The sequence below is a fragment of the Mesoplodon mirus genome, assembly GCF_964341445.2.
Source record: "Mesoplodon mirus genome assembly, chromosome: 11".
Taxonomy (NCBI): Eukaryota; Metazoa; Chordata; class Mammalia; order Artiodactyla; family Ziphiidae; genus Mesoplodon; species Mesoplodon mirus.
The window spans coordinates 9,584,505-9,610,505 of record NC_138987.1 but is presented as its reverse complement, the minus strand read 5'-3'; the positions used below and the strand labels follow the sequence as shown (position 1 = coordinate 9,610,505).

General features: G+C 36.9%; 1 protein-coding gene across 7 annotated transcripts in view; it reads right to left on the bottom strand.

Annotated features, from left to right (window-relative positions):
* Positions 1-26,001, bottom strand: part of TMTC2 (transmembrane O-mannosyltransferase targeting cadherins 2) — a 537,933-nt gene that overhangs the window by 255,569 nt on the left and 256,363 nt on the right. For all 7 annotated transcript variants that reach the window (XR_014295268.1, XM_082635122.1, XM_082635123.1 and 4 more), the window contains 3 exons: positions 7,215-7,300; positions 6,572-6,756; positions 5,411-5,489 (listed from right to left, as the gene is read on the bottom strand). Coding sequence is in view for 6 of the 7 variants with exons in the window: in XM_082635122.1 (XP_082491248.1) it covers positions 5,411-5,489; positions 6,572-6,756; positions 7,215-7,300 (350 nt within the window). In the remaining variant the exon portion in view is untranslated. The remainder of the gene's footprint in view (positions 1-5,410; positions 5,490-6,571; positions 6,757-7,214; positions 7,301-26,001) is intronic.

The window sequence follows — 26,001 nt, the reverse complement described above, 5'->3', positions numbered from 1 at the left end:
GTACATAGTCCTCTGCCTTTTCATCTTGTCTGTCTATGAATGTGGTTTTTGTTCCACAGGCTGCAGGACTGTAGTTCTTCTTGCTTCTGCTGTCTGCCCTCTGGTGGATGAGGCTGTCTAAGAGGCTTGTGCAGGTTTCCTGATGGGAGGGACTGGTGGTGGGTAGAGCTGGGTGTTGCTCTGGTGGGCAGAGCTCAGTAAGACTTTAATCTACTTGACTGTTGATGGGTGGGGCTGGGTTCCCTCCCTGTTGGTTGTTTGGCCTGAGGCGACCCAACACTAGAGCCTACCTGGGCTCGTTTTTTTTGTTTTTTGTTTTTTGCAGTATGGGGGCCTCTCACTGTTGTGGTCTCTCCCGTTGCGGAGCACAGGCTCCAGACACGCAGGCACAGTGGCCATGGCTCACGGGCCCAGCCGCTCCACGGCATGTGGCATCTTCCCGGACCAGGGCACGAACTCGTGTCCCCTGCATCGGCAGGCAGACTCTCAACCACTGCGCCACCAGGGAAGCCCAGTACCTGGGCTCTTTGGTGGGGCTAATGGCAGACTCTGTGAGGGCTCACGCCAAGGAGTACTTCCCAGAACTTCTGCTGCCAGTGTCCTTGTCCCCACGGTGAGCCACAACCACACCCTGCCTCCACAAGAGACCCTCCAACACTAGCAGGTAGGTCTGGTTCAGTCTCCTATGAGGTCACTGCTCCTTCCCCTGGGTCCCAATGCACACACTACTTTGTGTGTGCCCACCAAGAGTGGAGTCTCTGTTTCCCCCAGTCCTGTCAAAGTCCTGCAGTCAAATCCCACTAGCCTTCAAAGTCTGATTCTCTAGGAATTCCTCTTCCCGTTGCCGCAACCCCAGGTTGGGAAGCCTGACGTGGGGCTCAGAACCTTCACTCCAGTGGGCGGACTTCTGTGGTATAAGTGTTCTCCAGTCTGTGAGTCACCCACCCAGCAGTTATGGGATTTGATTTTGCTGTGATTGTGCCCCTCCCACTGTCTCATTGTGGCTTCTCCTTTGTCTTTGGAGGTGGGGTATCTTTTTTGGTGAGTTCCAGTGTCTTCCTGTCGATGACTGTCCAGCAGCTAGTTGTGATTCTGGTGTTCTCGCAAGAGGGAGTGAGAGCATGTCCTTCTACTCCGCCATCTTGGTTCAGGCTCAGATCAACCTAACGCTTTGAGTGTTTTCTAGCTTGTAAAATAAAAGATTATGTTAGGAGGATTTTAAAGATATGAATCTTGCATCTCTAACATTCTATGATTCTAAAAATCACTTACAATTTGAGAAGAGAAGAGGAGAAACTGAGATTCAATAAAGTCCTACAATAGGTGTCAAAATAAAGAATAATTTTGACTAAGTCTAGGGGAAAAATATGTCATGACAGGAAAAGGAGAAGAAACTCTAACCTAAATATGACGATTTCAATTTAAAGGGAATACTCTATTAATGGAATTAAATTAATTGGGCATTAACTAAGCATGCTGTTTCACTTTTGGTTAATGCAGTTAATGATAAAAGATGGATTTTGACTGTGGTTGTTGAGAGATAAGGGGAAATGGACTTCGAGAGAAAATGCAGCAATTCTAGACAGGACAGAACTAAACAGAATCCCCGTTGGTGACTCCAAGGCCATCAGTACGTCAAAACTGTATCTATAGAGAAATCAGATTTATATTGGTAAATACAAAAAGAGCTGCCAGAGAGAACACAAGGAGAGACTTCTGGAGTTTAAAGCCCACAGAAAGGATAATGATTACAACGGAAGGTAAATGGTATGAAACACTTACTAGGTTGGGCATTTGGTCCGATATGCTTTACCTTCATTATCTCAATCAATCCTCAAACTGACACTACCATTACAAGCACCTTATGGATGGGGAAACTGAGGCTTCAGTTAAGTAATTTGCCCAACGTCACTCAGTTGTTAAGTGTCAGAGCCATAATGTGAACCTGGGCTATCTGACTTCACACTATACTGATTCTCCACTGAATCCAACCCATTCTCTCAAGAGGAAACTGAGGTCCACAACTGGCTAGGAGCAATTTTAACAGTTATTGTGTGATTTGGCCTCTTTACATTTCATGTATTTTCATACCTTACTAATTTTAACTACCACCTAGGTGAAACTTTAATTTTTGTTTATAAAAATGATATATAGTGTCTTTTAAAATATGATTTGTACATGCTCGTAAATTCACTTAATTTTGGATGGGACGATACTCCTCAATTATTGTTACTCAATCACCTTGATCCTATGAAATCAAAGAGAATAATGAGAATGTTTGTTGTTTTTTTTTTTTTTTGCAGTACACAGGCCTCTCACTGTTGTGGCCTCTCCCGTTGCGGAGCACAGGCTCCGGACGCGCAGGCCCAGTGGCCATGGCTCACGGGCCCAGCCGCTCCACGGCATGTGGGATCCTCCCGGACCGGGGTACGAACCTGTGTCCCCTGCATCGGCAGGCAGACTCTCAACCACTGCGCCACCAGGGAAGCCCGAGAATGTATTTTTAAATAGATTTTTAAGTTTACTTATGGATTATCATAATAAAAACTAAGTCTTATGATAAAATATAGAAAAATATAAGTTGGGAAGCAAGTAATACTCGATAATCAAACTTGTTATTTTCTATTAATACACAAATGCAAAAAAGGCTCATTCGATGTTCAGGGTAGGTCAACTACTGGCATGCAGCATAGAGTGATATGTTTTTCATAAAATGTTCAAGGCAAGGGAAAATGCAAAGGGCTGGAGTGCTGGGTTTTTTTTAAGCAGCTGCAATTAATTGAGTCATTAAAATGATAATAACATTCAAATATAATTGTATTTTTCATACAGATTCCTTTATGTCTCCTAACCTCCAAATAAAAGAAAATAAATAATGTTTGCATATATACATGCAAGTGCTTGGGGGTAGTGGTCTTGAAGGGGTAAATGAATGAGCCGTGAGACAAATGAATACTTGCAGGCTAAATCTAGCCAGACGTTATAATCCATCACTGATCCCTAAAGGGCACCAATAATATGCAAATGTGAGAATTAGAAAACACATTCAAGGCTGTTGATAAACTTGATAGGATAATCAGCACATGTTGACAGACTAATGAAAATGATGAACTGATAGGGCAGCTTATCTCCTGGGCCATTTTTTTTTTCTTGTCAAATGGAGGCTAATCAAAATGTATTAGGAGTTAAAGCCAACACTCAGAGGATTTCACCCATTTGATTAGGAGGTGAACTCATTCTCGGAGAAAATCATAGTTTCGTGAACAACTGAAACTACAAAACCTAGTCAGCTGACAGACCGTCACATAAAATTAAACAGAAGGCAGCCACTATAATTATGGCAGAAATCTGGAATTATAAATTATATTGGGATTCTCCCCTTGCAAATTGTTAGAGGGCTTTGCAGAGTCTGGGCAAAGCGGCTCCCTCCTTCTATAATGGAAAATAAGACAAAGGACTAAGCAATCACCCCAGGGATACACTTATCTTTTGCTGCCTGTGTGTGCTCAGCATCTGTGTAAACACATGAGACACAGATCTCAAGGTGCCAGCTGAATTTTCAATCAAATGTATTTACTTAAAATAATTGAATGAATTTTCTCAAATCATTAACTATAGTGAATACCACACTTCCTATTAACAATAAAGATGCCATATGCTGTCTGCTGTCATGGATCTGAGTCCTTTCCTAATTTAAAGAAAGATATCTTCTCTGATAATTGAGGAAAATTGGGAAAAAGTCCTTCCCAAGCATTAGCGTTAAAAATCAAATTATAAACTAAAACCACTGTGCCTCCTCAGACAAAACTAGAGAACACAGTTCTTTCAATATTCATTTTGAAATGAATAACCATCCAGCACTAACACAGAAAGTTAATTCAACTGATAAATCTACATACTCCAGGTACACACTTTATGGACATGTACATTTCACCTGAGAGGATAGATTGATGGTAAAATGTTAGATAGTAAAAGGTGCGGTTTTAATTCACAAGAGGGTAAAGACAAAAGTACATTTAAGGAAGTTAGATTTTACCTTTCAGTAATTATACCAAAGAGAAAAAGAAACAGCAACTAAAACTATTCCAGTGTCCTCTTTAACACGAGCATTAAATCACCCTACTGCTGTCCAGGCTAAATGTCAGGATTCCCAGAGACAGGGAATGAATATAAACGTCTCCCAAATCTTTTTTTTTTTTTTTTTTTCTATTTACTGACCTGTGCCTTGTTCTAGCTCTAAACTATTTCTGAATTTTCTGTTATTTAAAAAAAAGTAGAAGTGAGTGTCCTTGCCAGGCATATATTTTCTAGTTTGGGAGGACTTGGGATTTTATATGCGTACTCAAAGCCATACAGCTACTACCAAATGTCTCAAATCACAGAATATAAAAGCATAAAATAATCCTAGAGATCATGTAGTCACATTTAGTTTATATGCACGAGGAAGGCCTAGAAATACTAAGCAAATTAACCAAGTTTAATGAAAAAAGAAAATCTGAGTTTGCGATTTGTTGTTCGGAGAAAAAGAAATATTTGATTTGAGGACAAAAGTAACCCCTTATCTGGAAACAGCAGAGTTAATCAATCAGCAGAACATCTTAAACTTTAGGGATTCTTTTCAAGAATCATATACCAAATAGGCAATTTAAAGGTGTGTCCACCATCAAATTAGCTGTGGTAACAATTTCCTATAAGGCTGCCATGGATCAATTGCAGGTAATAGGCAGATTATTTTATTAGGAATTCTAGTTCTTGACCCCTTGTACCTAGAAAAATCAATGGCCTAGTGTACATACTTTCTGATTAATAAGAAAATTAAGCTAATTATTCAATGTAGAAAAAGGAATAATTGTAGTAGGATATTTACACTCTCCACAGTATTGTTTTTACTCTAAAATAATACCCTGAAAAAAACCTCTTGAGATCCAAGCCTTTATCAGTGAAAACCATACAAGTTGGCTCAGTTGCTCACATTTTTTTATAAGCATCAAAACCATGAATCTCTACATCACAGCAATGTTTATTTTTGAGGAGGACATTATGATTAAGAAAATAACATGATCAAAAATTATCACAAATTTGATAAATTCATGAAAATCTACATGTACTTTATTCATCATTTTCAATCTCTAGGGTCTAGCTAACACTCAATACCCACTTCAGTTTTTGAGCTCCTTTTGAACAACTCTGGGATCCAGCCAATTCTTGAAAATCACTATGTTAACACATTTATTTCTCTTAGAATAAGTATGCTTTGTGAAAATTTGAATGTGACACTCAATTGTGAACAGGGGTTTTGTTAGTGAGGATTAACAATATGATTTATTAGAATTCCATTTAACAGAATTACAGGTTTCAATTTTTCCACAGGCCCCTGAAATACCAATTAAAATATTACTATTTTACTTACCCATCATGTTGTACAAGCTCTGTGGGGCAAACTGCCTTGGCATTTTCTGAATTGCTTCCTTGTATACACTAAGTGCATCCTAATTTAAGAAACAGAAAAACAGCTAAAGTACAGGGCTATTCACTGAAAATAAAACAACAACACCCTTCCCAAATTAAAATCTTCCATTGTTCTTTCTAAATGGTATTTAGAGGAAAATAATTAAGCCGTCCTTTGATATCATACTGCCTCCATTTCATGAATAAAAATATTCAACCCAGTCCGTGAAGAAGGTCATATAAAAATCAGTTTAACAAGGAGTCAAATGTTACCATTGTTCTCTCAATATAAATTTTTCAGTTCCCATAGATTATGCAATAAAATAACCAGAAGTCACCCACAGTCATCTAAAATCTGTAGGTACTTCAAGTCAGGTGATCAAGTAGGATCTAAATAAAATATCAACTAACGAATCTTCTAGCTACTGAGACCTACTGAGATCATTAAATGCAATTATTTTTAAAATTCTATTTTCACCCTCACATTGCAGTCTTAATACATCGTGTAAGAGTATGTGTGGGTGTCATTTGAGGAGGGAGGAGCCATACTGAATGGGAGAGAAGAAACCCATGCAGGCAGGCTTCGTGAGAGAGACAGGGAACACAGGACTGGGCCAACCTCCCAACTTCCCATCCAAGACCCTGTCTCCATCACCTTTCCCCTCTCCCCAACTCAAAAACACAATAAAATTAGTTTTCATTGGGTTATTCTTTTAAAAAGAATGAAAAGAAACGAGTAGGATTTATATCAATCATTTACTCAATACGCAGAGTACAAAAATGTATTTTTTTAACATCAAAAAATGGATATAGATAAAAATAATAATGTGTCTTGAATTGTAAAATCAAAGAGATGGTGAGCAAATAAGCTTGAGCTGCAATGCATGTTATTTTCTTTTCCTGAGGAGTCATAATTACACTGAGAAATTCACAGTGAAGAAATCCATTAAACTTTTGCTTAAGCAGAGTTTTTTTCCAAAAGAATTTCACCATAAAACTCTTTTAATAAAAACACTTATTAGCTTCTTAAATGATCAGTGTCCCTACAATGAGATCGTAGGTAGAAAACATTAAGACTAGATCAGAACAAGGGGGAGAAATAAGGCAGAGGTTTTGGCCTGACCTCATAGTGTCCCTGCTCATGATAGAGTTTCCCCAGGTTGTACAGACAGCTGGTGACCGAGCTCTTATGGGCATGAGGGTCCTTTAGGTTTTCGTCAGGGATCTCAGAACACTTCAGGAACGTGCGTCGAGCTTCTTCTGTCTTTCCTTGGTTCATTAGAATAATCCCGGTGTTTAAATATGCAGCTGAGGAGAGACAAGTGGAAATACAAATGTTGAGAAGATGATGTACACTATGGAAACGATAAAGTTATCTTTACTTCAGTTTTGTTTCTATGTATTATTTCTGATTTTAAAAGAAAACCAAGAAATAAATACCCAGGGAACAAACGTACAAAAGAACAACAATGTAGTAAGAAGTACAGGTATCACTGAAAAAATCTCTGCCTTCAAGGAGTCAGAATATTTTGAGCTTAATATCTAGAGAAATAAAAGTTATATTTATCTTAACATATTAACACGATAAACAGGCACCAAAATATTAAAATTGAGAGAGATGTAATTGTTAAAGTCTCATAATTTGATTGGCAAGTATTCAGAAATTGAGTTACCATGTTTTTTAATCTGTGAGGCTTTAAGTCACCATTTTCACAAAGGGAGGGAGGGAGGGAGGGATATTTTAAAAGGACTTGAATATTACTTACAAGCCAGCGTAGGCCTGCTCCCGATCGCCAATTTATAATAATGTAGTGCTTCTGCAAACCTGCTGTTCTCTTGTAGAAGTAACCCTCTGCATGAGCAAAATAGAAATTTGGAGACAAGACTGTATGACTATACATAAAATCAAATTTTCATTTTATATTTCTAACATAAAAATGGTTAATGGGGCCATAAAAATGATGAGGTACTATAAAAATAAATTCTAAATAGAAGGAAATGATTACTCAGGAGAGGAAATACTAGAGAGGGATCAGCTGCATTTACATTGCATTAGAAAGTATTAAGAAGTATTTTCAAAAAGCTCTTTACCCCCCACTGAAATTTCCCTTTTCCAGCAATCTTTTCTCTCCCACTAGAATTACAAACCACCTGGATTTCTCCTTGGAGCATGCACAGTTTTTCATCACTTCAGAAAGGAAACCTGTCTAAGGCCCTGATATACATATATACATTTAAACCTGAGACGCCTCTCCCACTGACCATATTGTTTGGGAAATATTGGCCCATGACTGCTTGAAAGGCAAAAGGTAATCTGGATCAATAGTATAGAGTCAGAATCTTATCAGATTCCATCAAAGACTGAAGACCAACCACATTGGTATTTCCTTATTATTTGGATTTGGTCAAATAAGCTTAAATTTCAGAACACTGGGCGAATTTCAGTTCACTGTTGTGGGACATGCTTTTGTCTACAGACCCTCAGACTCTGGGCCTCCCTAGAGGCTCCTTTGGCAGTGCGTGGCCACATGGATTATCCCAGCATTTCCAGGCCCTGCCCTCATGACAAGTGAGAATCAATTATAATCATGCCTGTGAAAATACAGTGTCAAGGAACTGGACTGAGTTCTGAAAGTTCTCACAGAGGGCTTTCTGGCCTATCCCTATTCTCGTATAATCAGCAAGTGTCTTACAGATATTTGGCACTTCTCTTGGACCCGAGTACTACTGTCGTCAACCTCAAATTGCAGATTCCATTTGCCAGCTCCTGAGGCCTCCAAAAGGCGGTAAAACGGAGGTTCGCAAAATGAGAAGGCCACTGATAAAAACTTATCATTTTGTAGAGTATTTTAAAAGACTCAGCTTTTTACTTAATGGGCATGATTGAAAAATAATGAAGTAAATCACCCTGAAATTAAAGTTAGCTCACTGTCATTAGCATATATTAACCTCATTATTCCTATTATTTGTTAAAAGAGCCATTTGAATAAATGAAACTGTTCCAAACCACATTAACAGTTACATATACACAGAAATGCACATATCTGTAGAAAATTTAGAGCAACAATTTGATAATGAAATTGATATGCTTTGCTGTTAAGTGTACTTTTCAGTTGCTAGGAACAAGGAAAAACAAAGCTTCCTGCGGTATTCAAGAGTCTGTGAAAAAGTTCAGTTATCTTTAAAAGCAAGTAAAACTGATAAAGAGAAAGAACACTCACATACTTTCCAAAAGGGAATAATATTCTTTATAAAAATAATTTTGACAAAATGCTTTCCAGTTAGCTAAGCTCATACACATTATCTCATTTCAGAAACATATCTACAACCTTAATTGTCTTTGTCACTTTCCTTTGAGGTTCAGATAAAGAGGTGTTTCTTCTTTGATACAAGGCCAATGTCATCAGAGGAGAAATCCATCTTAATCCGAGTCTTTCTACTTTCCTTAGGAACTAAAGTCCTTCCATGAGCCCCTTTTTATCCAATATCTTCAATCTTTTTCCCCATTGCAATTTCCTTTCCCTTAAGACTACAAAAATGTTTGTGTGCCTCTTAGCATAGAGAGGAAGATAAAACCCTACCACCTTATCATTCCTGCATCCACCTCTTAACTACCTCTTACTGTCATTCTTCCCCTCAAAGTCAGATTTCCTCTAAGAATAGTCTGTGGTGCACATGTCCAATGACTCAAATCCCATTTACCCCTAAATCCAGTTTAGGCTCTTTCCCAGAATTCTGCTGAAATGTCATAATCGAATTTCCACTAATTATCAAACTCCCAAAATAGTTTGCTTATATGAATCACCTACTCAACTGTAGCATCTGTGACTATTAAACCCATCTTCCTTCCTGAAACTCTTGTGTTTCCTCGGCTTCTGGAAAACCAGTCTTCCTTATTCTCTATCCCTGAGACTATCCTTCCAAGAATGAAGAAAAGTGTATCTTTATTCACATATTCCTTTAAAAGAAGTTGGTATTTCCCAGGTCTTTGTCTTTTTCTCCTTTTCTTGGTAAGTACTGTCTCTGCATGACAACATGCATACATGCAGCTCATATGCTGACTGTTCTCAATTCTAAACTAGTGATCTCAATTCTAAACTAGTGACATCCAGATCTGTTGAAAATTCAACAGCTTACTCAACCTCATCAATCTAGGTGCTTATTAGCTGGAATTTCAAAACCAACACATCCCAAAATTGAAAGCAATATTTCCCACTCAAAAATAAAGAGATAAATGAAAGAGATAAAAGAAGAAAAAAAATCTTTCCTCAAAAATCTTTCCTTTACATCAGTTGCTAAAATCAGAAACCTGGTTATCACTCATGACTTTAAACCCAGGTTTAAGAAGTCTCCAAAGCCTACCAATTCTTATTTTATTTTCTAAGGCTCTTTACTCTGGCCCCTCAAGGGTCACTTTTACAGATCTGGCAGAGCCCTTTTTACCTTTCCTGTCACCTAAATAACTGCAATCGCCCACTAATTAGTCTGCACATAATTACATTTCTAAAGGACAAATATGCTGTTAGGCTAGACAAAAAGCACATGAGGAGATGAATGCATATCTTTGAAACTGTACCTAAAGCCCATAAACCTTGAAAATGATGTATTCAGCCTCATGGGCTCCCCAATACTGATGTATTACAGTCCTGTCATTTTCCACCTCATAAAATACAGCATGATAACCACACCTAGACAATCCTGTCCAGCCTGCCTCATTCTTTGGAAGAAACTAGTCACACAGAGGGATGGAGCAAGCCAAGTCTCCAGGATTATATATAAAGTGGCTCTTTGAATTAGAGAGCATCATCCTCTGTATCATCTGAATAAAGTTAGCAATGGAGTGAGTCCAAGTTAGACGGCTATTGTGACCAATTTCTCATGGCTAAGGATTTAATTGAGCATCAACTATGCTCTAGTATGCACACTGCAAATGTGAACGAGACAGATGCACTCTCCTGGGGATGCACGATCTATTGAGGGAGACAAATAAGAAAATAAATGGTGTGGAAAATTACTATGATAGGGCACAGAGGAGCAACACCACTCTAGCTCAGGAATGGACAAAGGAAAGTTCACGGAGTCCCAAGTGCCATTGGGCAGAGGCTTGAAAGTAAGCAGCAGTTAGCCAGCAGTAAAGAGTGTCATCATCAGCCCCATGTTACTACACAGGAAGAAAGCGAGGTCCACGGAGAATTTACCAACTAACCCTAGGTTTTATGGTTAATAAGAGGCAAAGCCAGGACTGGAACACAGTTTCTTTGATACTAAATCCCATGCTCTTTCTAAAAGAAAAAAAGAAGAGGAGAGAGAAGATAAGTCAAGTCTAGATGCATATATACTAGGTTATGTTTCCTTTTGCTCTAAAATTCTTCAGATTTTGGATAATATGAATTTGAATTAATGCTCTGAAAAGGAATCCAAATGCCATTTTGACAGTTCAGGATGAATTTGGGTCAATTCTAGCACTGTAACAACGAGGCTTCTATTACTGCAGTTTTCCACATTTATAGAACCCATTCTTTATTTTACTGAAGACTGGATAGAAGGATAGAAACCCTTCACGTTGTAATAGTTGTGGTTGTAATAATAAGAGCAACAACAACAGCTAAACCCATTTGGCACCTACAGTGTTACATATATTAACTTAATTTACATATATTAACTTATTACTCATCAATAACCTTATGAGGTAGGTTATTATTACAAGTCTCATTTTACAGATGATGAAGCTGGGGCAAGTAAAAGTTCTGCAACATACCAGAGGACACACAACTAGCAAGAAGTGTGCCACAGTTCAAGCCCAGCAATCTGATTGTAAAGGAGGATCTGTATTTTAATAGACCATTCATACCAAAGGCTTTTCCACAGCTGTTTAAAATTGATGACACAGTTTGTTTACATGCTGATCATGTCAATAAAATCTTCTGGTTTCTATGTATGTTAGAAACAACAACACATTTTTTAAAAAAATAATATCAGCTGTTATTCTTTTTTTTTTTTTTAGATGTTGGGGGTAGGAGTTTATGTATGTATGTATGTATTTATTTATTTATTTGCTGTGTTGGGTCTTCGTTTCTGTGCGAGGGCTTTCTCTAGTTGTGGCAAGCGGGGGCCACTCTTCATCACGGTGTGTGGGCCTCTCACTATGGCGGCCTCTCTTGTTGCGGAGCACAGGCTCCAGACGCGCAGCCTCAGTAGTTGTGGCTCACAGGCCTAGTTGCTCTGTGGCATGTGGGATCCTCCCAGACCAGGGCTCGAACCCGTGTCCCCTGCGTTAGCAGGCAGATTCTCAACCACTGCGCCACAAGGGAAGCTGACAACAACACATTTTAATATACCATCAAGCTAGAATCTAATAAGAAATAGTTTTATCCATATTATGTGAAGTTGCTTTACAATTAAGGAAACGGGCCCATGCTATACATCAATGGGAATTCAAAGTGTCTTTTCGGGGAGAAATTGAAAAAAATTGTTATTGATCTCTAAATAATAAATGGTTGGGTCACTTTTATGTATCTGTGTGTAGGTGGATATATTATAGTGTATTTTAATAGATTCAAATCTTTTACTTCTCATATTTCTCTCCCAGTGATTTATCTTTCAGAACCACAGTCACTGAAATTAAGCAGCCAGTGAAGAATACAAATTGGAGAAACAGAAAGAATAAATACTTGTTATAGTCAAAGGAAGAAAACACATCTGGATACAAAAAGTACTATTCACTGTAACACTTAAATTCCAGAAGACCACTTTACTTCAAGAAAAAAACAGCAAAATGCCCTCCCTTAAATCCTTTCAGCTTTTTTTTAACCTGATTTTGACCATTTTGTAGGAATTACCATTAAGTGTGTAGAATTTCTTTTTCTTGTAAAAGTTTTGCCCATCTTTACCCCAATCTCCCCTAACAACCCTTTCTCTAAAATACCATTAAAAAAAAAATCACAATACTCCTGATACTTGATAAATGAAAACCAGTCAAACCCATGGTAACAGTGGACTGGACAGAGTTCAATGCAAACATTACGTGTAAACAGGCAGACCAATCCCCAGCTGATCTAAATATTGACAGAGACAGAAGGGGAGCATTTTTTAGTACAATGTTTCTCAACCAGGGGTGACTTTGTCTCCCAGGGGACACTGGGCAATGTCTGGAGACGTTTATGGTTGTCACAACTGGGTGGATGCTATTGGCATCTAGTGGGTAGAGGCCAGGTATGCCATTAAATATGTAAACATGTTAGAAGACACAAGACAGCCCCCCAAAGCAAAGATTTATCTGGCACACAAGACAGCCTCCCAAAGCAAAGATGTATCTGGCCCCCAATGTCAATAGTGCTGAGGTTGAGAAACCACATTTAGCATTTCATACATACTAACTGCAACACCTCTGTTCAGAACATAAGGTCCTCATGTCCTTGCCAACCACATACATGAACTATGTAAAGAATATAGAATGTAAAAAAGCAAACTACAGGGAATAAATTATTTTTTTCAATAAAAATCTAATCTATCATCATTTCTACTTTTTATTTAAAAAGGCAAAAAAAATAAATTTTCTAGATTATTTTAAAAAGCATGTCCTTCCCCACTGCTGTCAGTACATACAAACAAAATGTCAGTGGCTCTTTGTAGGGGGTTGCCCTCAATACAGAACTGTCAAAACATACAAATCTTCAAGTAAAGCTACCTTTTGCCTCAAGTTCAAACAAAGGTCTTTAAAAATCGTTGAAATCTGACATGTTCGAAAATTGGTATTAATAAAGCACATCAGCAGAAGTATACTTTTCAAGAATATGTATGGCAGTAAACAGAAGAAAAGTATAGTTTTCAAGAATATGAATTGCAGTAAACTAAGCGGACATTTACTCAGAACATGGGTGAAACAGGATGCGGTTTACAGAGCCATGAGCTGTTAAGACTAGGGAAATACTAAAGGATAGTAGCTTTGTTTCTTTTTTCAATTTCATTAAAGCATAATTTGTGGCACTCCTACACCATATTAAACATTGAGAATAAGATTACCAAACAATAGGTAAATATTTTTTGAATGAACTATCTCATGAAGACAGACGATCAAGCACACACAATACAGTGTAAATGAAGCCTAAAGTGTTCTGGGAACCCACAAAAGGGATACTTTTCCACGATGACAGGTCAAGTGAGGTTTGTAGGGAAGGCAAGCATGCAGGGAATGGAGTTCCAGACAGATCAGGCCACCATGCTTATGAAAACTCAAAGTTACAGAGGATAGCATTTTAATCTACCAGTAGCAGTAATGGCAAGCTTCATGGAAATTAAATGATGATCTATGTTAGAAGCCTTCTGGAAACTGAAAAGCTAAAACAACTTAAAATTAAGATTATATTATTGAGAATATTTCAGAAATAAGTTGTTTGGTTATTCCCTGGGCAAAAATTCTTAGTCATCAAAATAAATCAGATAGCTTAATGTTTACAGGCAATGGTTCACAAAATAATTGATAAACCCTAAGGTCCAAATACTAACAAAAACATCATGTTCATGTTAAATTGAGACTTTTTTTCTGAATTTTATTTTGTTTGATTATCCTTTAACACATGTAGGTACTCTGAAACTAAGATTTCTTTCCTCAGAGATAAGACATTATATGTTTTAGATGTTCAATGTTTTCCTAAGGTATTCATGCCTCTGAAATTTCCCAACTGAAATTAATTGGCATTGGCTTGGCATCATATTCAAACTTTGCATTAATTCAAATTTAATAATTGATTTTGCTAATTTAGCTAATGACTCTAATAATGAGATTTTATATAATTTAATTGTGAAATGGCATTACAGTTGCATTTCTTCTGTTTTTCCAAGATTAATGCCTAGTTTTAGTTTATGTTCATAGTAGGATATTTGGAAACATAAATCGTTAATCTCTATTATCAGACAGAAGTGATAATTAACAGCATGTCAAACTCATAACACACAAATGCCCCCAAATCTTGCTTGATAAAATAGGTATCAGGAAAAAATCTCAAGTGACTATCCCAGCAGTAAATGGAATGAAACTCAAAGTCCTTTTTAAAAACAGAAGCTGTAAGTAAAACGAATAAATTACTACTACTTGAATCAACTGCAGTAATGCCAAGGTTTAGGGTGACACAAGAGCTTAGAAATTAAGTATCTAATATGCACAAGCCACTGAATATATACAAAGAACCAGAATCAATCAGCACAGGAGTCTTGGTCATGTGACTAAATTCTATCCAATGAAATGAAAGCACAGTAGCCAGAGGACCTCTAGGAAAAGTCCTCAAAGAGGAGGGAGCATGTTCTCCCTTACCCTTCCTCTGTCCTGCTGACTACAGGTGGAGGCCCAGTTCTGAGGATGGTAGAGAAAAGCCCTGTTCTGAAGATGGTAGAGAGCAAACTGAAAGGAGCCCAGGAAACTGAGCCCTTTATAAAAATTTCCCATGACTCTGGGACTGCACACCTCTGGACTTCTCTGTACAGAGAATACAAGTTTAATTAGTTTAAGCTAATGCTGTTTGGGATTTCTTATCACTTACTTTCTTATCTCTTCTCTACCGATAAAAAAGCACATGTAAATGACCCAATTTCATTCCTTTTTATGGCCGAGTAATATTCCATTGGGTCATTTGTAGAGATGTGCATGGATCTAGAGACTGTCATACAGAGTGAAGTAGGTCAGAAAGAGAAAAACAAATATCGTGTATTAATGCATGTATGTGGAACCTAGAAAAATGGTACAGATGAACCGGTTTGCAGGGCAGAAATAGAGACACAGATGTAGAGAACAAACATATGGACACCAAGGGGGGAAAGTGGCAGGGGGTGGTGGTGTGATGAATTGGGAGATTGGGATTGACATATATACATTAATATGTATAAAATGGATAACTAATAAGAAGCTGTTGTATAAAAAAATAAATAAAATAAAATTTTAAAATAAAAAATATATATAAATATATATATAAATTTAAAAATATATAAATATATAAATATATACATTATATATAAAAATGAAAAATATATATTATATATAATATACATGCATATATAATATATATTTTAATTATATATAATTAAAATATATATATAAAAGCACATGCATTGTTTAGTTTTTCTTTTGTTTTTTTAAAAACTAAAATATGTAATATCAAGTATGGCTCTTATAGAGAATTTTAAGGAAAACTTCTATTAATTATATTTGAATGAATACAAAGTATGTGTTGTCTGGTTTTGAGTGATAACCAGATGATGCAATTTGCCAAGTATGAAATTTGCAATTAAAATATTCAATTAAACTTATATAATTTTAGAGTGTAATAGGGGCATGAAATTGGAACTCTTAAATTAAATGTCTAGACATCAGAGTGGTCAGAGTTATCACTCTTTGCCAAAAAGAGTGATGACATTAGTAGCATTTTTTAATATAAAAGCATTTTAGTTAATCCTCTCAATCCTCAAATAACTAGAAAGAAGCAGATTCATAGGAATTATCACATGAAATAGAAATAGGTAGGGTTTTAATCTCAGAAAAAAGATATAAGTGAGATATAAGTGATTGAATTTGAGTTTCATGAGAGATCCCAGAGACAAAGTTATATAAATTTTCTGGTCTCACATGGCACATCTATGGCTTTCAGGTCACCCTAGGATAATAGATTTTGTATTTGAGGACCACGCAAAAGAATTCTCTCTACTCATATATTTTTTCTCAAATCATAAACTCAACTTTCCTTCTCTCCTTTTCTTTTAATTAAACTAGAAAAGCACTAAGAGAGAAAGGGAATATAAATAGTTAACTTTTTACTTAAAACACACAATTTCAATTTATTAGAATAATAATATGTGTGTTACAAAAAGCATAATTTAATTGGATACTAATTTTAAACTACTGCTAAGTTATTATACATGATAATTATATACTGTATGTACTCTGAGCGAAATAAAAAGATGTCACTTCTTGAAAAAGTTAAATCCCACTGAGCTGAGTAATGAGCAAGTTGTTTCCCCACTCCATACTTTTATTGCATGAAGAAGAATGGAAATGGAGATGGAGCAAAAGACAACAATCATGTGACGTGAACTAGACAGATGCGCACACATGATTCTATTACATAGCTCCCCAAAGCTGAAACCCGTTTCACTGGTTATCACTTCTAAGTGTCACAGAACTGCCAAGTAATACAGTTTCAGAAAATACAGTTAAGCCTCCTCTCTGGTATCTTTCTTTTGACACAGACCTGTTTATTTGTTCTAAATTGGATTTTGTTTAGACTTTGACAACTGAATGAAGTACAGTAATGACATGCTATTTCATAAAGATGATTATTTTTTATTCTAACCTATCAAATATGGGGCAGTAGGCATCCAATCAAAAAACTGTTTTTATATTTCCAACACATTACTAAAAACCTCATCAATTCATATTAGGGGGAAAAAGAACAAGTTGTAGCTTTTATATTTTAAAATTAGTTTTTGCTCAGGGTCTAAAGAAAGAGAAATGTATCCTCACTATAGTACCATGTCTGAAAAATAAATGAAGACTCAGTTAAATGGAGCATTCATTACAAAGATACTTCTTCTGAGTTAGAGCCTGGACTATGACATCTAAATAAGCCTTTATCCCATATAAGTCCACTTCTACTCTGTAACAGGTCCTGAACAAAATGCTTCATGATTATTATCTTATGTAATTCTCTCAATAAACTTATAAAGGTATAATCCCCATTTTACAAATAAGGAGCCCCAAAATCAGAATGGCTACTCAAATCCACATAGCTAATTTTGTTGGATCTGGGATACACAGACTACATTGTATATTAATATATGAATAATTCACTTTATACCTGTCTTCCGAATATATAATTATGGCTATATTTTCCTCTACATGTCATACGATAATAATAGGTGTGAATATACTTTCCTAGTTAAAAAACAGTACTTAATAGGAAGAAAGAGAATTAACACTCGATGTGTGTTTTCCATATTACTTCTTTTCATAATTAAAATTAGCAATTTCAAATATTATTACTCTTTTTACTTTAGAGATATAAAAACATCAGAGATAGAAATTAAACAACTTGCCCATGATAACACAACTGGAAAGTCTTAAGATGAGACTCAAATTCAGAGCTGCCAGGCTTCAAGTCACATGTCTTTCCATGTCTTTCCCATATTAGTCCACTGGGAATATGTACCTGTTCTTAGTTTAAGCATTTATAATTGCCCTCTCTCTCCTGCTCATACACCCAGTGCTTTTCCATTTTCGGTATCAACAAACTTCTCTTCTCTCTTTCTGTATTTATACATGCCCATCCCAATACATAAACATCTTGGATTTGCTTCAAAGGTGGGTAAACTACAGCCTCCAATGCCAAGTCAACTTCACCAAGAAATGCATTATGATGAAATGCATCATAACCAATATACTTGGTGTGATAGTTAATTTTATGTGTCAATTTCATTGGATCATAGGATACCCAGAACACTAGTTAAACATTATTTCTGAGTATGTCTGTGGGGATATTTCAGGAAGATTAGTATTGTATTCAGCAGACGAAGTAAAGCATATTGCCTTTCCCATTGTAGGTGGGCATCATCCAATCTGTTGAGGGTCTGAATAGAACAAAAAAGAGAATAGGAAGATTTCTTTCTCTCTGTCTCAGCTGGGACACTGATCTGCCCTCAGTAATCCTGGTTCTCAGGCTTACAGACTCAGAGTGGAATTTACACCAGGCTCTTGGTCTTTGAGTCACACCAGCATCCTTCCTGGGCCTCCAGCTTGCAGAGGGCAGATCATGAGACTTTTCAACCTTCATAATTTCATAAATCAATGACTTACAATAAATCTCTTTACTATATACATACACACACACACACACACACACACACAATCGGTTCTGTTTCTCTGGAGACTGATTAATGCAACTTATAAAGGGGTTTCCCTGAGTTATTCTTGCGCTCAAGACCTACTTCTCTTAATGGAAAAGTTTACCAGTGAGTGTAAGCAATATCCTCACACAAGAGAGCTGTGAGCTGTTAGAAACTGAATGAAATTAACAGCTAACAAACTCTTTAGCTTTTATCATTACACAATTATATCAAGTTTCCAGGAACTTTGTTTAATCCTTGCTACAACATTAGGTGATATCAGAGCCCAATTTTGCAGGTGAAGAATAAGGATTAAGCAATTTGACCAAGTGCAGGACCAATAAATGGGAGATCTGAATCCAAGTCTGTTTAATGCCAAAACCCATGCCCTTAATATTTCACAAAGCTGCCTCCATGGTGTGAAATTTTTTAAAAAATGAAACTTTTCCCTTTTCCCCACTCCTTTTCTCCCCACAAAAACAAATGTTATTCAGGTAGGTCTACATATATTTTCTGGGACCATAGTCAAATCTCTTTCAAATATGTCCTCATTCTCTAAGAGAATTCTGTGATTTAAAACAAGCAAAATTAAGAACTAAAGCATACCTAACACAAATTAAAGGCATTGACCACCAGTGATGGAACTTTAAACCTATATACAGATTGCTTTTATTCTTTGCTATTTACAGGGGCTATCCAAAATCGATGACTAATTATTATGTCATTTTTTGAAGGAGAGACATTTATCAGTTGGATGGTGTACAATCACTGTGGAGGAACCCCAAGCTGGGATACAGGAGTAGGCCAAAGCTTGACCTGCTCAGTAAAAGTCAATGTAATTAGACTTTTGATTTGTTCATTCATTCATTCAAAATATATTTTGAAAGTGCCATTATAGAGATTTTAATGACTGGCAGAAGAGAGAGATAATTTAAAAAGCAGGAACAAAGTTGTGTACAGGGTACCATGACACAGTCTGATGCACTGTGGAAGTCCACAGAAGGAAACCTAACTTAAAACTAGTTTGTTCAGGCACTGGGAAAAAAAAAAAAAAACGAACATTTGTGAATTCCACAGGAATCAACACACTCAAAAAAATATTACCAAAAAAGAAAAAAAAATCAGGGCCTGATTCCATCACAGATATGGTTATAATTTGGGTTAGAGATGTTCCCATGGGCACACAGTGATTTAGTGCAATGCACTCACTTTTAACATAAATGTTCAACAAAGTGGGTGTTTTCTTTGTCCCTTAACAGCAGGTCTCTAACAAAAGTCTGCTGTTGAAGCAATAAATTATGAAAGAGGAAAAGGTATCATGTATCTCACAGACCAGCAGGAATAGGTGTTAGGTCAAACCAGCAGTTTCTAACTTAAGAAAAGGCATGAGCAGTTCCAAAAATGAAAGTCTTAGTCTATCTCTTTTGGCCTGGAATAGATTTTACAACCTAGAAACAATTCACTCATGGGCTTATCCTGCAGTACTTGAAGAATTGAAAGAAAACACCATTTATAACAATGTTCCTAAAACTGTCCTTGCAGGTTTAATTTTGGTGCTGAGAAGAGATGTCCCTTCACCCAACTCAAGGGTCAAGAGAGCAAGGATCTATTCGTGTCAGGAGGCATCCTTTACAGGTCCTAGCAGTGGGAACCAGAGGCAAATTAGTGGCTGGAGACAAGGAATAAGAGCTGGCGGAGCGCCAGAAGATTTGAACGGAATGACGGAAAGTTGGGGATTGAGGTGCTCAAGGAAGAGAAAAATGGGTGAATACTTTCAGCCATTTTGGGTGAATGGGTGAATACCATGGGTGAATACCACTTGCTTTTTAGTTTCTAATCTTTTCTGTTGACTCCACCCTCATATTTTATAAAGGTACTGGCCCTTCCCAGAGAAACTTCTCACCTCTGAATGCTTCCCATTACTTTTTTTAGAACAGAGTCTAGAAATTGGCCAGCTTGTTCATCTTTCCTCGATGTCAGTTGTTGCTTTTGATTACAGTTCCACTCTCTTCTTCAACCCTAAGTTTCAGGAGACTGAGTACTCATTTGGCATCCCAGGTCTGCACCCACCCCGAAATCTGGTCTTTGAGGAGTTAGAGGATTTACTGAGAATTTTACATGAATTAGGCAAAGATACAGGGGATACACACGCGCGCACACACACATGCACACACACACACACACACCGTCATTAAAACGAAAAACCAAAGGCTATTCACAGAATATAAATGGCGTTCAAAATTGGACTACCTTTAGACTTCAGGACAGCTCAGATTAATCCCCTAACTTGAAATTTCTATTCTCTAAGAAAGTGTCTGCCTGTCTGCCTGTCTGATGATGAGATGTGGTTACACTGACCAGGTTGGATCTTCTCTAGATGATTGGTGAGTGTTTCCTCATAGTGTTCTCCTTATTATCAGAACTGCAAGATGGGATCACTCCTCCTTCTTGCCATTCATCCAACCCCTATCCAGTCATTTCCAACTACAAGGGTGCCTGGGGCAAAGTCAACTTAGGGGCACTGTAATTGCAAGCAATGGAGGAGTAAAGAGAAAGGGCATCCTTCGGTCTCTGATTCTACAGAGGTAAACAGGGACGGAGGAAGAAAGAAAAAGCAGGGAGGCAAGTCTCTGAAATAATCATTGATGCACTCTTCACACACAAAGAGCTTAAGGAAAATGGATGTACCTAATCATGGAAAGCACATATAAATATACATACAACATATATTTATCGAGCTTGTTTCTGTGAGCTAAGCACTGTGCTAGGCACTTAGGAGACATATATATAAACCCTGTCTTCAGGGAGCTTACAGGTTAGCAATATACAAAATAAACTATACATTTGTATTTATTTTAATACCATTATATAGAGCTAAACAGGAAATTATAAAGTTCACTAGAAGGTGATAAATGTGATGTAAAAAAAAGGAATTAAGTAAAGGAGAACAGGAGTGTGAGAGCAGTGGAGGGGCTGCAGTTTAAATAGCGCATCTGGGGAGCCCCATGCAACTGTTTGGAGCGAAGAATTGAAAGGAGGGATATGAGATATAATTTAGCCACAGTAATAATTTAGTACATATTTATATGAATAACATATAAGAGAAAAATAAGCAGCAGATGACAAGATATTAATTTTTAAAATTCATCATCATCTGAATACCCAGGTGGCCTCCAACTTCAATTATACTTTAAGCAACTTCTCCAAAACACAGGCAAAATCAGTTACGTTTTGTGTAAGAGAAAAAATAAATTAAATGGAAGACAATATTACTGTATTTCCTGGTGTATCTAGGAAATAATTCTTAAGTCATAGTAATTAGAAATCTGCAGAGGACTGATTGGAACTACTCAAATAACAAATTTACATCTGTTCATTTTTTTCAGGAGTAGAGGAAAAAAGACACTTTTTTTTTCATATTGCAAAACCTCCTTCTGAGAAAACTGAAATTAATTTATTTGAAATTCTGCTGCCTATTAGCCTGCACTTTCCATATGAACATCATTTTAGGAAGAACAACAAAAATGCTTCTGGCCATTTGAGCAACTTTCAATCAGTTTTAAAGTTAAGCCAAACAAAAGGCATGAAAACAGGATGCAATTATGAATTTCTTAATAAACGTCTTTTATATGCTTTCTAATACATGTCTTCAAATTTACCTGCAGTGCTCTGGATAAAAATGACTATGAAATTAAAGGCCATTTTAATGAGATTTCAGAAAAATGTCTTTCATCATTTTTCCAACATGGAAAATAGTTAAACTCTCTCTATACAGTTAATCTTGAATGAGTATTTCTACATGGAAAAGCATGACCCATACAATGCCATTTTAAAACTACATTTATAATAGAAAACCTATAACACAAACAAGCTTAGGAATGACTTAATCTCCTTCTTTCTCTTTGCCAGGCTCCAATTTCTAAAAGGATTCTAATTTCCCTCAATTTTACTTTGGGTTGCAATGGGGAGGGCATAGTTTAACGGTCAGTACCAGCAAGCAATCCTAGACACCAGTACCACAATGTGTAGTTTCCATTGCTATAAAAGAAATGAGTGTGAAATAATAAGTGCTTTAATTCACTTCTATCCAAAAGCACTTGTTAGTACCAAGAAGGTGTCAAGGACTTCACTATGTGCTAGAAATAAAGACATAAGTAAATTACATCCCCAGTCCCTAAGGAGCTCCTAGTGTGAATTTCAATTCTTTGGTCATCGTGTCCATGGATTTCACAGGATAAAATTATTCTCTAGGATATCTTGTAGCTTTGTGATAGCAAAATGTTATTCTCTACTACATTCAGGAGAAGTGAATAATATTTCCAAGTTTTTAGACCCATGATTGATGCCACTATGTTTTTTCCCCCACAGGGACACAAAAACCTCATAGAAATACTTAACTTCTCTATAGTACATGATCTTTGGCCATTTTCTCCCTTCTTACTGTCCTATCCATCAGCTTCAATGGCATCAAAGTACCCTGGGCTTCTTGCCTCCTCCTTGAGCACACTTTATGGTTCCACTTGCTCTACCAAGCTCCTTCAATATTGGTATTTCCCAGGATTCCATCCATGGTCCTTCTTTCCTTTATCCTTACATATATTACATACACACACACACACAATTATTGACAGTCAGTTTCAATTTACACACTTAGATAATTACTCCAAAATCCACATCCTCTACCTCAGAATGCTCTCACGAGTGGTAGAAACACGTTCTAGTTGCTTAGTGGATGCCCAATAGTCATCTGAAACTTATGTAGCCAAAACTGTACAATTTTCCCCCTAAACAACCTTGTTCATTTGTCTTTCAAGTGTGATTCCTCTTGTCTTTCTTATTCTTCCTTTTTCTCCAGCCTGAGTTAAGTCCCTGCCTTCTCATAATAATACAAGCATCTCTCCCTTAGAAGAGATATTACTTTATTACTAAAAATATATATATATATATATATTTCTTTTTTTTTTTTTTTGCGCTACACAGGCCTCTCACTGTTGTGGCCTCTCCTGTTGCGGAGCACAGGCTCTGGATGCACAGGCTCAGTGGCCACGGCTCACGGGCCCAGCAGATCTGCGGCATGTGGGATCTTCCCGGATCGGGGCACGAACCCGTGTCCCCTGCATCAGCAGGTGGACTCTCAACCACTGCACCACCAGGGAAGCCCTACTTAACATATTTTTAAATCCAAACTTCAAGCTACTTGAGGGCAGAAACTATACTTTCTTTGTCAGCTTATTCCTACCATCTAACAGAATATCTGTCACTCTGAAGGCACTAATATTTGTTGAATGAATTAATGAATCCTTATTTCCAATACAGGAACTTACAAATGTGTTCAAGTGTACAAATGTACTCAGAAAGTATAATCAGTATTAATCAAACTTTATAATTGGTCATTACATCTCATAAATGGGTGCAAATTAGTGATGTTTGACGTAGGTGTTATCAGCATTGGGGATTTTAGAGTTGCAAGAAAACAGATTTCACCTTGAAAGCTAAACTGTAAAATCAACTCACAATGAATCAGAGAACCAGTGTTCAAAAAATGAACTGTGGAAAGAAGATAGCCATGAAGCTAGCAGGTATGAAGCGCTTGCTTGTTTAACTATGTTAACACAACCACTGAGTACAAAATGTAAAAGTCTGCATGAAAGAGAAGTGGTGTGACTTGGAAGAAAGGTCTGTAAACGGGGATTTACAGAGGCAAATGCCAATAGCACTTATTCCAGCACTTTCCAAGGAAGGAAGAGCTTCAGCCAAGAGGTTTCATAGCATCAGGCTGTCTTAGACTAATGTCATTATAAATTAATCCATCCAATACTCTTTAGCCTGATGTTCTTATAAACTGAATGTTTTTAACACATGGATACATATGCTTACCGGACAGACTTATGACTCTCATGCAGATTTGACTGGACTCTGAGTCCTTCTAGCACCTGTGACAGTACAGTGGGGGAAATCCCGTGAAAACACCACTACCACAGGGGCACTCTGTCGCTCTACTCTGTGCTTCTATTATCTAAGTAGGTTGCTCTGGGACCGATCACCCCAGGCAACTAAGCACCCCACGCACCTAAACTGATTGTTTCTTCCCTCAAACTACTTGCAAAAACTCGCTAGATATTTGAATGCTGTAAAATGAGCCTTCATGTTACCTACAATTTGTAATTTGAACTAATAATTACATATGATGCTTTACACTATAAAACTTGCAATAAAAATCTTTCATCGGGGGCTTCCCTGGTGGCGCAGTGGTTGAGAGTCCGCCTGCCGATGCAGGGGACACGGGTTCCTGCCCCGGTCCGGGAAGATCCCACATGCCACGGAGCGGCTGGGCCCGTGAGCCATGGCCGCTGAGCCTGCACGTCCGGAGCCTGTGCTCCGCAACGGGAGAGGCCATAACAGTGAGAGGCCCGTGTAGCGCAAAAAAAAAAAAAAAAACCTTTTCATCTTGTGCTTTTTTTTTAATTGACCTGGATGTGTTATTAAATTATTTCTGACTTCCTCTTTACATCCTACAGATGTCCAGGTCATCATATATTAATTCTCTTGCCTTAATCTATCTTGGCATTTTGACAAGACAGGCTTGGCCAAATTTCTAGAATATAGTGTAGCATGGCCAAAACTCAAGAATGCATAATTTAATGCTAAAATATATTCAAGAATTCACATTGTTCAAATGCATATAAATGGTTGATGAAATCATTAAGCATGGTTAATTTGCCCTAGTTTCAAATAATCACTAATTTTTACTTTTGAAAATATTCTCAATAAAGGCTACACTTACATACTTAGTTCATCCACTTTTCCTTTAGACATGGTAATGTTACAGGAAGTCTACAAATTAGAACTGAAAATTACTAAAAGACACATTTAAATAATGTGTTTCTATAAAGAGAAATCAGTTGCATAGCCACTTATACATCTCAAGTAGGATTTTAAAGGGACTATTACTATTTTAAGAACCATGAAGCATCACAGTTTTAATAAATCAGAATAGAAGTATAGGCTTCATTATTTACTATTTAATTTTTTTCTGATTAACAAATGAAAATGTAAGAATGTGTTGTGCTGAATCATCCCTTGGCTGGTTATCCAATTATGTAACATCCATTATCTTCTCTTACCAATTCTGAAAAACAGTTTTCAATATGTTTGTAACAAAGAAAATATTTTGGGTTTGGTGGGAGAAAGGGAAAGAGAACTCAAGTCTTGATACCAGATGATATATTGCAGAATCCTTATCCCACATCCTTATCCCACATTTTCTTGTTTCAAAAAAAAGAAAAATCTCAAATAAACAACCTAAATTTACACCTAAAGCTATTAGAGAAAGAAGAACAAAAAAGCCTCAAGGTTAACAGAGGGAAAGAAATTATAAAGATTAGATCAGAAATAAATAAAAAAGAAATGAAGGAAACAATAGCAAAGATCAATAGAACTAAAAGCTGGTTCTTTGAGAAGTTAAACAAAATTGATAAACCATTAGCCAGACTCATCAAGAAAAAAATGGAGAAGATTCAAGTCAACAGAATTAGAAATGAAAAAGGAGAAGTAACAACTGATACTGCAGAAATACAAAGGATCATGAGAGATTACTACAAGCAGCTATAAGTGAATAAAATGGACAACCTGGATGAAATGGACAAATTCTTAGAAAAACACAACCTTCAGAGACTGAATCAGGAA